Raw genomic sequence first — 12,124 nt, forward strand, 5'->3', positions numbered from 1 at the left:
AGCGAGAATACCCGTCAAAAAGCACTTTCATGAAGTATGACGACTAGAATCTAGCTATAACGACCGTAAACGAAATTTGTAAATTTCATGTAAATCCTTGTAAACAAAATTATGCAAATTCCGGCGAAATTTGAATCGACATGAGGAGATTTTTAATATCCTATTTTCAGACATTGTGCCTTGTGCAATGATCTAATTTTCCGTTGAGCGAATGTAGAATTTGAATTCGGCCAAAATTCCATACATTCACTGTAATTTAAGCCGCGTTTGCACCCCAACCAAGATGGGGCCAGAAACAGTGAAAAGGTCTATCGAGAATTTTTCTGCGAGGACTCTCTGCCTATGAAATGATAAACGCAGGAACAGAAAAAGAAGGGAAGTGTTAAAGCTGAGAACTTGTGTGTCTATTACTTCTGTTTCCTGTTTTTTGTTGTTTTGGTTTACTTCTTTCTCTTACCTCCAACAATCACGTAATCGATTCCAATGAGATCCTTTTTTTTGCCGTCGCTGTTATGATTTTTAACACATATCTCGGTCTCTCTTTTTGTGGTGTACTAAAGTAAGAAGGATTACGTGTTAAGAATCATGACCATAAAATATTTCTTCCCAATAAGATATTAATCTCAATGATTTCCTTCAGGAGTTCAGGGGACCTTTCTAGTCAAATTTGTATTTATTGGCAAGGACGGACTTGCAACAAAATATTGTCCAGCATTAACTTTTCCTCAATCTTTGAAGAATCTTTTTTCTTCGCTGTGGCCAGTAATCAGTGTTTTTAAACCAGTCATGACAAATCACGGATAGGAGTTCCAAGGGCGCGCCAGCTGGATCCCTTTACTGGAAAAGAAAGCAATTTGATCGTTCAAGGGACCTAGGATCGGCTGCAGAGGGAGCGCCTGTTACATAAATAGGATATAAACGATTCATAGTTGTCTCTTTTATTAGTTTTTAGCGAATGGAGGTGGCTTCTTCGCCGGAAAGTTTCTTCCCCCATACCCTTCACCTATCTGACGGTGTGTGCATCATTGCAGGCTTGCTCACCGCAATCCAAGTGGTTACTGCCGTACATTCTGCAGATAAATTGGAACTCGACTTCACATCACTGGGTCTGCGTTTTGGTGTTATTACTACCACAGGTGGGGCGAAAAATGGAGTCATAAAGTTGACTTTCTGTGAAAATAACCACATTGTTTATCAAGGGAAGTTTTTTACGAATGCAACCAGGACTGAACCTTTTACATTACGATGAAAATTGAGGGCAATGCTAGGCTGTGATTTTAGAATGCTGCAGAAAATGGAGGAAACTTCAATAAAGCCAACTATAACTTAGAAATGCAAGCCGCATTTAAGAAACACAAACTAAACGTTAGCGATCTTTCCCCCACCCCCGAAAAAAACCTCTATACGAAAAATGGTCTACCGTGGCATTCTGTTCCGGGACCTCAGGTATTTTCGAAGATTGCGACATATACAAAAAAATTACTTAAGGTTTCGAAAATGTGCGCTATCGCATGAACTGTATGAAATATAAAGGACGAAACGTTCTTTATGAGCAATTAACTGGTATGAAATATTCAGAGCTTTCTATGGTGCTTTTAAAGGGACATCTATTTCTTCTCTCCTTTTTCGTAAGAGACAAGTGTCTCTCCTTCTCTCTTTTTTAATCTTGATTTTGTCCGCCACTCATTTTTTTTTCTGCCGCTCATTTTAATTTTTTATTTGCCGCTCACTTTTTATAAACAGCCGTAAAAAAAATAATGAGCAGCGGGAAAAAACGGGTGTCTTGAAAACAAAGACCCCTAAGACCCTAAGACTCGAAAACGAAGAAAGTAACCCAAAACCATCAATTTAGCTAACCCTAGGACTAAAAACCAACTTTAGGCCTAGTTAGTCATAGGGTTCGCCAAATTGAGGGTTTTGGGTTTGGGTTTGAGTTAGGGTTATGCAGGGTTAGGGTTTCAAGACACCCCTATTTTCCCCGCTGTTCATCATTTTTTTACGGCTGTTTAAAAAAGTGAGCGACAAATAAAAAAATTAAAATGAGCGCCAGGAAAAAAAGTGAGCGGCGGAAAAGAAATTGAGAGGTAGAAAAAAAAGTGAGCGGCGGACGAAAAGGGAGCAGAGATACTTGTCTCTTAGGAAAAAGGGGAGAAGAAGTAGATGTCCCTTTAAAAGCACCGTAGCTTTCATGATAGTCTTTTGCTTTTGCGTTTAAAAAATAGCAACAAGGCACATTTGTCTCCAATAAATTTCCGAAATTTAGGGTATTCTGGAAATAACTAGCAGCAAAAAACGTAAAAGTGAACCTGCTTTATTTCTTTATGGTAAAACTTAAAGCTTCTAATTCGTGGGGTCCTATACGTAAGGAAACTGTACATTACAAACATAACAACTGTGACAAATACTAAATAAGCAAAAAATCAGTAGGCGATAGACAAAGCAGCCTCCTTGCTCTCTTATTCGTTACCTTGCAAAAAGTGAAGTTATTTTGCTGAGATGGGGAGCTGCTATTTGGAAACGCCAAACTGCCGGTCAAGGAAACATTCACGATACTTAAGTTTGTAAACGCCAACCAGTTCTAGACGCAAAAGATTCAAAAAATTGTTAGAGCAATTATCAACCCTTCTATCCTTGATATCGCCCCAATTCGCGGAAAAATCGTCTGGCATTACACAGATTAATACGTGTAAGTTACCCTCTTGGGAGGCAAAGGGTTAATAGGAACATAGTTTTGTGAATAGTCCTCGATGATGTTACCTGCCCTTTTACCTGACCCGGCCTCCATTGACAAATGAAATTGTCTGGCCTTAGGCCTAAGCCTGTAAAAGGTCCTTTTGGGAGGCAATGATTAATTAAAGCAAATATAGCGCAACAACTTTTCTTCAAACCTTTCCCAACAAGTTTGAAAATAATGACTTAAGCTCTGCTAAAAACTTTCCCGTTAGGAGTTCGCTGAGATCGTGAACTGGCTAATTTTTTTTTTTTTCATTTGTTTGTTGATATTCACCCCAAGTTTTCGTTCACATAACTACGCTTTTCGCAACCATTTGATGTCCAAAGTAAAATGGTCACATTGTTACACCTATCGTGAAGGTTCATTAACGTGCGATCAGGCTGCCAAAATAAATACCTTTTTTCACTGCCTTTTTGTGGTGTTTTGTGACAGCCAAACCTACTGGTGCATTTCTTAGGGACTTTAAAAGATGGACGATCGGTTGCTCTGTGTGAATTTGAAGAATCTTTTAGCGCAAGAAAATGCTACACAATTCACCATAAGAAGTAAAAGGGCAAATGGGCAGTTCACACGAATGACCATTAATTTTGTTTTGAGGAATAAAACTGAGAATGACGGCGGAATTCATCTCAAGTAGCTCACAAATCCAGTTAAACATTGCCGGAAGCCTATGATGAGGGTGGTGTATCATGTTTGCCACATATTTCGTAGCTACAAAAATTTCAATGCCAAGACTTTCAGTCAGGATTTATTTCTAGCGCCGTGGTATGTTAGATTATTCGGTGATGTAGAATGGTCAGTCGTATTTCTGGAACACATTAATGACAAAAGCTATTGATCAACACGCGCCAATTAAATCAATGCGAGTGAGAGACCATGATGTCCCGAAAATGACAACAAAATGGAAGAATGCCATACGAACGAAACGAAAGGCTGAGGCAATTTGTCGGCAAAAACAAAACTTCGGAGAACTACGAGTATGAACGGAAATGCAGAAATGAAGCTACAAAGCAAAGAAGATTAGCAATTGTGTAGTATTGGAGGACTAAAAAGAAACCTTAGGGATTTCTTCAGAACTTTCGAGCCACTACTCAGTGAAAAAATAATTAGGACGGATCTTATTATTGTATCAAACAACAATGGAGATCCTAGATAATGGATCATAGTAAAGTTTCGGAGATATTCGCTGAGATATTTTGGGGCCCAGACTCTGGAGCAAGCTATCGAGTAAAGACAGATTGCTAGATTGGCTGCCAATCTCTAGCATTTTAAGACAAGGATACGTAGACGTGATCGAAGTGACCTCATAGACAGATGCAGTGGTTGCTATTCATGTAATTCATGATTTTATTAATTTTAATTGTAGCCATTTGTATTCTTCTAATGGTATAAATTATTTGTATTTTGTATTCTATTTCTCGAAAAAACATGCCAGACAATTTATACATAACCAATAAATCGCGAGAAAAGATTCTTTTTTCATCTTCACCAGCCCCAAATTATATCAGGTAAACTGAAAAAGTACTATTTTGTTATCTTAACAGAATATTTGTTTGATTTGTTTGTTTGCTTTTTGGTGTAAAAGACTACTAATTGATCATAATGTATCACTGGATTAACTTCTGGTCAAACGTTACCATCTTAACATAAAAGCCTCTCTGGTGACTTCTTAACAATTTAAAACAGAATCCGCATACCAAGATTCAGCCCCGTAACTCTAGCCGTTCGAGCTGGGCATACCTATGGCAAAACGGAGCGGATCTTTTCTAAGGTAAGTGGTGAGGTCCGCTACGCACCTAACCAGTTCGCCTAAATCCTCAGGTAGGCTGAGATGGACTGTGGGTGACATCGGAGACTAGATTCCCCTCAAAGGCCGGAAAGACCAGGTTTGAGCAATTTTTCGACCCTTCAGCAACTTTTAGGTAGTCTTAGTGATTTTTTTCGAGCCACAAATGAATTTTCACATTTTCAGAGGATATACAGTACAACCTTAGCCGATAATAAAAAGCCTTCTGACAAATTAAAGGCGCTTGGCTTTGTTTTTGACTCCGTATTCTGTGCGCATACAACCTTTCACAATTTCCAGCGCCGTGGTCGCTTAGATCTGGATCCGCCATTTTGTTTCCCTCGATCGTTTAGCTTAATATTCATGATGACACTGGAAGAGAGACAGCTAGTTCTAGTTCTGAAAACGAAGAATTTCAATTGCAGTAGAGCGAATGCTGGAGCAAGTTTTAGCGTTCCAACAACGGGTCGTTAGCGAAATATTCACACCAATTAAGGCAGTGATATTTACTTTCTTTTGAAATTCAGGTTTAAAAAGATATATTAGGAACTTAACAGCAAGTTGCTTAAAGTGCCCCTGTGACCAAAAATCAATTCATATTTTTCTTTGGATTTCAAAACTATGTTAACAAAACAACAAGTGACCCAAGTTTTAAGCCTTGATTTCAAAAAGACACCTCTTTATTTTAACTGGAGTTTTTCTATTTAATGGTTTGCCATTACGAACATTATGTTCTTGAGAGAGCTGGATCGAGGAGAAAATGACGTCAAAGGCTCACTAGTTTAAGAATGCAATACGTGTATACGCCGCAGAATTAATATGCAGCACAGGAGTTTTGGGCTTTCAGACTTTTAAACTCACGCTTTGCATATATAATAAGCTGCGTTTACACGCTGAAATTTTAAACTAGTGAGCCTCTGACGTCACGTTTCCCTAGATCCAACCGTCTGAGGTCCAATCGGTCAGTTTTGAACGTGAGTAATGGCGGACCGTGAAATCCAAAACTTACACTCAAAGTAAACGGCCTTTGGATAAAAATCAAAGCTCAAAATTTTGTCAGTCAGGTGTTAAGCAAACACACTTTCAAAATCTGAAGGAAAAAAGGAAGTGGTTTTTTTGATCACAGGGGCACTTTAAAGCTTTTATATGAATAAAGTGGAGTATGCCGATAAGCAACTCCTTGAACTTATGGAACGACTTTTTATATTACTGGGCCATACTGCCTCCTAAATTGCATTGAAAACAAATTCAAATTCTTTGAAAACAGCGATGCAAATTAATTTGCAATAGCTGAATGATGATCTTTTTTTGTTAGAGGCTTAAAGTGTTCAGTTTTTCTGTCATGTAATCTTCGTTTGTTAGGGTTAGTCTCCGCTGTTTATATTTCATTCTTAATTAAGCTACGATGGCCGAAAGACAAGAGTTTGTAGAACGTCCTTTCCTTTTAACACAAATGCCACAGCATCACGTTGCTCGACCTTTAAGGTTACACTAAAATTGCAACATTCACACGGGCTCTTCTAACCACTGCAACTTTGTGCTGAGCCGTTTTCGCTTTTCCTTATACCGGAAGTTGATCAATGATGCCGTCACCAAGCAATTCCATTTAAGCCAATCAGTATTTTGCATCTAAGATTTGGACGTGGCAGGACTCGTGCAGGTTCCCTTTCTCTCCCCTCCCATCTCAGTTCTCGCTTTCACGCTCGCCCCGCAAAGAAAGAGCCTGCTGGCAGGCCAACGTTACCCCTGGCTAGCCTTGTGGGAACAACTTTACTAGCGATGGTCCTGGGGCATACCAAAAGCCAGTTCACCCAAAGCTTCAGTTGGCTGGGGTAGACTTCGGTTGACATCGGTCTAAGTTGCTCTAACGGTTGTAAATGAACAATTTTTGCATGCAAGGGCCAACCGGACAAAGCCGAAAGGTGCCGGATCCTGGTGATCTAACCAGACTCGAATAATAAAAGCAAGGCTGCCTGTATGGCTGAGGCTAGTATCTTTTTCCAGTATTTCGTTTGGCATGCCTGCATGATTTTTTCAGGGAGTAAGTTGTTTATACCTTTGGTTCAAGTGTTTGACCCAAGTCAATAAGATACGCTTCTTAAGCCTTGCTTATGGCGTCACGGGATGTGTGTATAAGTTCTAGTGGGATGGGTCCTATGTCGTTATGTGCATGCTGGTTGGAAAGAAAATGTTCTGAGATTGCAGCAGGTCTGGAAGAAGGGGTATCTACTGCAGTCTCAGAACATTTCACCCAAAAATTAAGGTAGACTTCGGAAACATCGGGGACTGAGTTTCGTCGCCCGGGACGAGCTACCCCTGGAGACCCACCGATGATGATGTATATTGATGCAGATGACAATTGACATTGGCAATTTGATTCAATCTTAATAACGTGTTTTCATTCGTATCTAATTTTGGCTTCTCAAGTATGATACACGAAACAACTGCACGCTGTGAAACTGGAGAAAAAAAGACGTTGAAACGCGTTGCGATCCTGATTGAGCTCCTGAGGCAAGTCGGTTTTAATGAACGTGTAATATGTTTTTCCCACTTGTCTCCATGGTTGAATGTAATTCAACTTCAAGGCTCTGCCTGGTATTGGTCACTGCTTGTGTTTGGAACTAAAGTGTGAAAATGATGAGATGTAACTTTGTGTTTCTTACAATTGGGCGACGTTGCATTGCATCAATCAAGTAAAAACTTACAATTCTGATGTTTTCATGAAGGCCAGCAAAAATCTTTGTTTCCCGAACACAAAGTGCAAAATTGTCAACGGTAAAATCTTCAATCCAAAAAACCAGGGCATCCTGTGGTCTCTCTAAAGTCTGGTGACTAGGTGTCACAATAATATTTGGTGGAATCAAGAAAGGCTGAAAAACGAAAAACATCATCAGCCAATGATCCTATAGAGAACTTGAAGACATCCAAGAGACGCTGTTACATAACCTAATCACCACGTGATCTCCTATCAACGTATTTGCTATTTTCTTGGCAGGGACCCATTTTCACTGATCATGTGACGGTCCACTAACTATTTGAAGTTTCAATCAGTATAATTTTTGAAGTGTCTTAAGGGAATAGAAATGAAAACTTTGGCCATATCTGTAGCTTGCTTTGCAAATAACATTTTAAAAACTTGATTGTAAATACAGTATTTGCCTCTCTTTGTGCGCGCTATGGTATATAATTTTCCATCGAAAAAGAAAATCCCCTCAGGTATACACGTGATAGCTCTGAAGCATGTTTGGATCATTATTTTATCACAAAAATAAGCAAACCTCTTCGGGCGAGACTTACCTGAGGAAAGACGATCCTTTCGCACTTTGTTTCAGTGGTCCAGGGGTTCAGCGCAACACTTCCTATTTGAGCTCCAGATGGAGCAGATTGGACAGCAATCCAGTTAACTTCTGCGCTCCCATTGGAACCTTGATCGTATTCAGAAATACAGGACTTGAATTGATGCCTGTCTTCTGACTCCACCCAAATGGCAGCGCCGTTACCAAGCCCTGAATTTCTCACGGAATGGCCAAAGGAGGCAAACACTTTTACTTCCTGTCTTCCGTAGAAAGGTTGAGCGAAAGAAATTGCCTTGCAAGCAAATAGTCCTGGACTTGATGCCGTTATATTTACTTTTCCTGTCTTGAAACTAGAAGCTATTAATAAGAAATATAATATGTTTTGTTTGAGTCTGAATTCATGGCAAGTCTTGAGAAGTATGATTTCAGGATTGTGTCTTTTTATTCACAGTCCTATCACAACGCTTCTCCCGACTAAAAAAACAAAGAATATCGCTCGAATCCCTAGACAGGGCAATTTCCCAGATGCCCTAAAAGCGGTGAAAATGCTGCATAAAATCGACGAAATAGAGTTTTCAACAAACCATTCGATCGGTACTTCCTTAGGGCTGGGCATGTGCCCCACCTCCAGTTCTTGGTTGCTAAATTAACTCATCTAGAGCATGAAATAATGGCGAAAACGTCTGGCGCAAGGTTCCCCAGACAGTGCAATTTCGCAGATGCATTGAAAGGAGTGAAACTGTTGCTTAAAGCTGGCTTTCAATTGCGTTTTCAACAATTTTCATTCGGTATTTTCTGATTGCTGGCGTGCGCCCCACCCCCCAGTTCTTCGTTGCTGCATCAATTCTGAAAGACGGGCTACCTGGAGCATGAAAAGCTGGCCAACAAATTCTGGCACAAGTTTTCATATACAGGGCATTTTCGCAGGTGCACTGAAAGCGGTAAGAATGCTGCTTAAAACTGTTTTTAAATAGCGTTTGCAACATTATTCTTCCGGTACTTCCTTATGCCAAGGCTAGTGCCCCTCCCCAAAATCTTCGTTTCTGCATCAATTGACGAAGAGAGGTTTAATTGGAGCATAAAATAATGGAAAATCAATGGTGCGAAGGAGAGTTAATTCAAATTACCTTTGCAGTCTTGATTCAGCAACACAACTGAAAAGAAGACAAAGCACAATTGCACCCTGCGATAGCCTCCAGCGGACATTTTGGTCAGACTAGAGGAATGCCTTCACACAATGATTGCTATATACATGAACACAGCTCTTAATAAGCTGATTGGCAAAGTGATGATTTATATAATTATCTCTTTGGCAATGCATTCTAACTGGAATTAGGAGTTTTTCCAACTAAGTGTCTTTATTCAGGGGTCATGGTTTATTTTTTTTAGTCCTGTTTGGACAGCCCCCTATAGTCTTAAGTGATATGGATTATTTTCCTTCAGACTGAGGTGTGTGCTGTACAAAATAGCGGTCACTGCTACTCGAGTATCTGCAAAAGTAGCAAAATAACAGTGGGCAGACTTGACTATGACGAGCAAGTTTGAGAGTGATGTTTGCTAAATTAACCACTGAATATTAACGGTAATAGCAAGATTGTCCCGTTTTGGAGAGTGTGTCCCCGTTAAAGTAAAGTAAAGTAAGTAAAGTAAATTTATTTAACGTCGGTAGCTCCTTCAGTTACGAAACTGGTATCAATGGAAGCCGACGGTGCGCCTTTTATCCTCCTCCCTCTGTCAGTGCTCCGTTTCACGGATATTTAAAGCTATAGCTACACGGATCAGAGGGAAGCCGAAACAGACGTTGAAGTCACTGAGGATCGAACTGGGGACCCCTCGCTCCGAAAGCCGCGCACTAGCCAACTGAGCTACGCCTGCAAATGTCGGTTTTTGAGGAGAGGAGAAACCCGGAGAACCCGGGGAAAAACCTCTCAGAGCAAAGTAGAGAACCAACAAACTCAACCCACATATGGCGTAGAATCCGGGAATCGATCCCGGGCCACATTTGTGGAAGGTGAATGCTCGCACCACTGCCGCCCTCTTCTTCGATTCAACAAGTTGCTTTCTCATTGTGCTATATGAGGACAAAGCTTGCGTGACCGTTTTATTATTGTATCAGATTATATAATGCAGTAAGTAAGTAGAGTGTGGCAACCCATTCAGTTGAAACACGAAACAATAAGATATTAACGTATTTTTTTGCTTTAAGGTCTATGTTAGTTTCGAAAGTTCAAAATAAACCATTTGTTTTCTCTGTTTTACGTTCTCTGTAACGTTGATGAAACCGCGAACAGATACCAAATTTCCATTTGACCCACTTAGAAACAAATGTTTTTACGTGTGTCTTTTCTGCGTGTTGATGTTTGGAATCAAGAATCACGTCAAATTAAGGACAGCAGAAATAGTGTCACTGGAAATAAGCTTTATTGGCTCACTTTGTTAAGACGAAAATCGTTTTTAAGTAGAGATAAGAGCTTCTGTCAGTTAAAAATGGAAAATTGACTTATTAATCAATTTCAATTTTATGCCAAATAAACTTTGGGGAGTGAGGTGTGGAGTGTTACTCTACCAATGGGGGTCAATTTTAGCGTTGTTTTTGCCACCAGTTAAGGTAACCTTAAGATTCATAGTCCTAGAAGTTTCTTCCCAAAGAATGGAAGAACATCACGTTGTATGCAAGGTAATTGCAACATTTTTGATGGCATTCAGTGGTACCAAATGGGCTATGAATGTGACCCTGATTCTTTGTCTTGAACTTGTCTAATAAAGAATGGCAGACACAACTTAACAACTTTAATCACTTACATGGGTCAAGCCAGGAAGTTGTTACCCTATTTTGGTCCAGTTTAAACTTCGTAGCCAGTGGCAACAAATGGTTCCGTAGTCGTTTTCAAATAGCATAAATAGTTTGGAACTGGTACGGCCTCAATACAGGTGCCTTGGTGATGACTTAGGAAATGGCAGAATAAGGTTCGCACTTGCCGTGTGCCGCTTGGTAAGCCGATTTTGTGGAATAATTTTTATACAAACTATATTTTTTCAATAAATATTCGCATAATCAAAACAGGAAAGAATCACCATGGCATGACATTCTCGGAAAAACAGGATGTCTGTGATACAATACTCGGAAACAAAGAATGGGTGTTCCCGGGTTATAGGTCATAATACTGTCTTGTGATTTTTTCAACCAATGAAATGATTACACAAATTTTCTACAGCTTGTATACAATTCTGTGTAACTTTCAAACATTGTTTAAAAATCTGCGAAATAATTGAGTTTGCGACAACTACACAACATAATCATGAACCGGCACAGTTATGCCGTGACGTACTGTGTCGATGCAATCTTCGCTGGTTGATTTGACTACTCTTTTGTCGTACGCCAATTTGAGTACTTTTTCAAAATATTCCTGATATTCGTTAACTATTTCTTGGTTCTTTCGAGTGATTTTGCTTTCATTTGCGATTGTTTTATCTCTTATTTCTTTCTTTACGATTTTACTCAAACTATCGTGATTCAAATGATTATCATTTTCATGGTTTAATGTGAGTTTTGTTGATTATTACCATATTTAAAAGATTTTGGTCCTGTTGAAATGAATTGAGTGAATGCTTCACCTGATAATTCAAGTTCGTCAGTTAATTCTCCTAACTTATCAGCTGTTGTGATATGTCTCGTTCTATCAGCGATGTATACGATTGAATCAGTATCGAGGTATAATACCTTCTCTTGCCATTAGTCAAGTTTATCGTAAAGAATTAATCTTTCGTGACTTGTTGTAAAGGTTGGTGTTATTTGAATTGTCAATAAAATGATTTTTGAAAGTGTAGGTCATTTGAACCATATCATCATTGATAAATCGAAATCTTACCATGACTCCCACAAGGATTTGCTAACATTATTTATTCAAATTGCCAAGTAACAGTTACTTTGCAACTCTTGAGAATGAGGCTTGAGAGCGTCGAAACGTCGAGTAAAAGTTTTATAATCATCATCAATTTTATTGTTAAATCTATTAGAAACCAACATCTAATTCGAAATGGTATCATCCGGCAATATTATAAAAATCGCTAGGTTCTGAAACATCTTTTGTTTGATTCATATAGGGAAGATATCGTTCACGTCAACTATTGCCATCATTAATAGGGAGTTTTTGAAACGACGACGGCTACGGAAACGACAACGCCAAAAAGCAGTAATAAAGTTAAAAGAGGGGAAAATGATCGTGCTACACGTGCGGCACGCATTTACTTTTTTGTACATTTCTCTCCCGTACTCGTCAAAACAAAAACGTAAAATGACCAATATTT

The 12,124-nt window shown here is 39.3% G+C and overlaps 1 protein-coding gene across 1 annotated transcript in view; it reads right to left on the reverse strand.

The window, feature by feature from the left end:
• Positions 1–9,040, reverse strand: part of LOC138000858 (uncharacterized) — a 24,332-nt gene extending 15,292 nt beyond the window's left edge. Inside the window, exons 1-6 of the mRNA XM_068847530.1 lie at positions 8,944–9,040; positions 7,818–8,173; positions 7,226–7,390; positions 2,468–2,578; positions 1,042–1,170; positions 458–554 (exon numbers count right to left, since the gene is read on the reverse strand). Coding sequence (XP_068703631.1) covers positions 458–554; positions 1,042–1,170; positions 2,468–2,578; positions 7,226–7,390; positions 7,818–8,173; positions 8,944–9,022 — 937 coding nt within the window. The 5' untranslated portion in view covers positions 9,023–9,040. The remainder of the gene's footprint in view (positions 1–457; positions 555–1,041; positions 1,171–2,467; positions 2,579–7,225; positions 7,391–7,817; positions 8,174–8,943) is intronic.
• Positions 9,041–12,124: the final 3,084 nt, after the last annotated feature.

This window comes from Montipora foliosa, chromosome 4 (assembly GCF_036669935.1).
Source record: "Montipora foliosa isolate CH-2021 chromosome 4, ASM3666993v2, whole genome shotgun sequence".
Lineage (NCBI taxonomy): Eukaryota > Metazoa > Cnidaria > Anthozoa > Scleractinia > Acroporidae > Montipora > Montipora foliosa.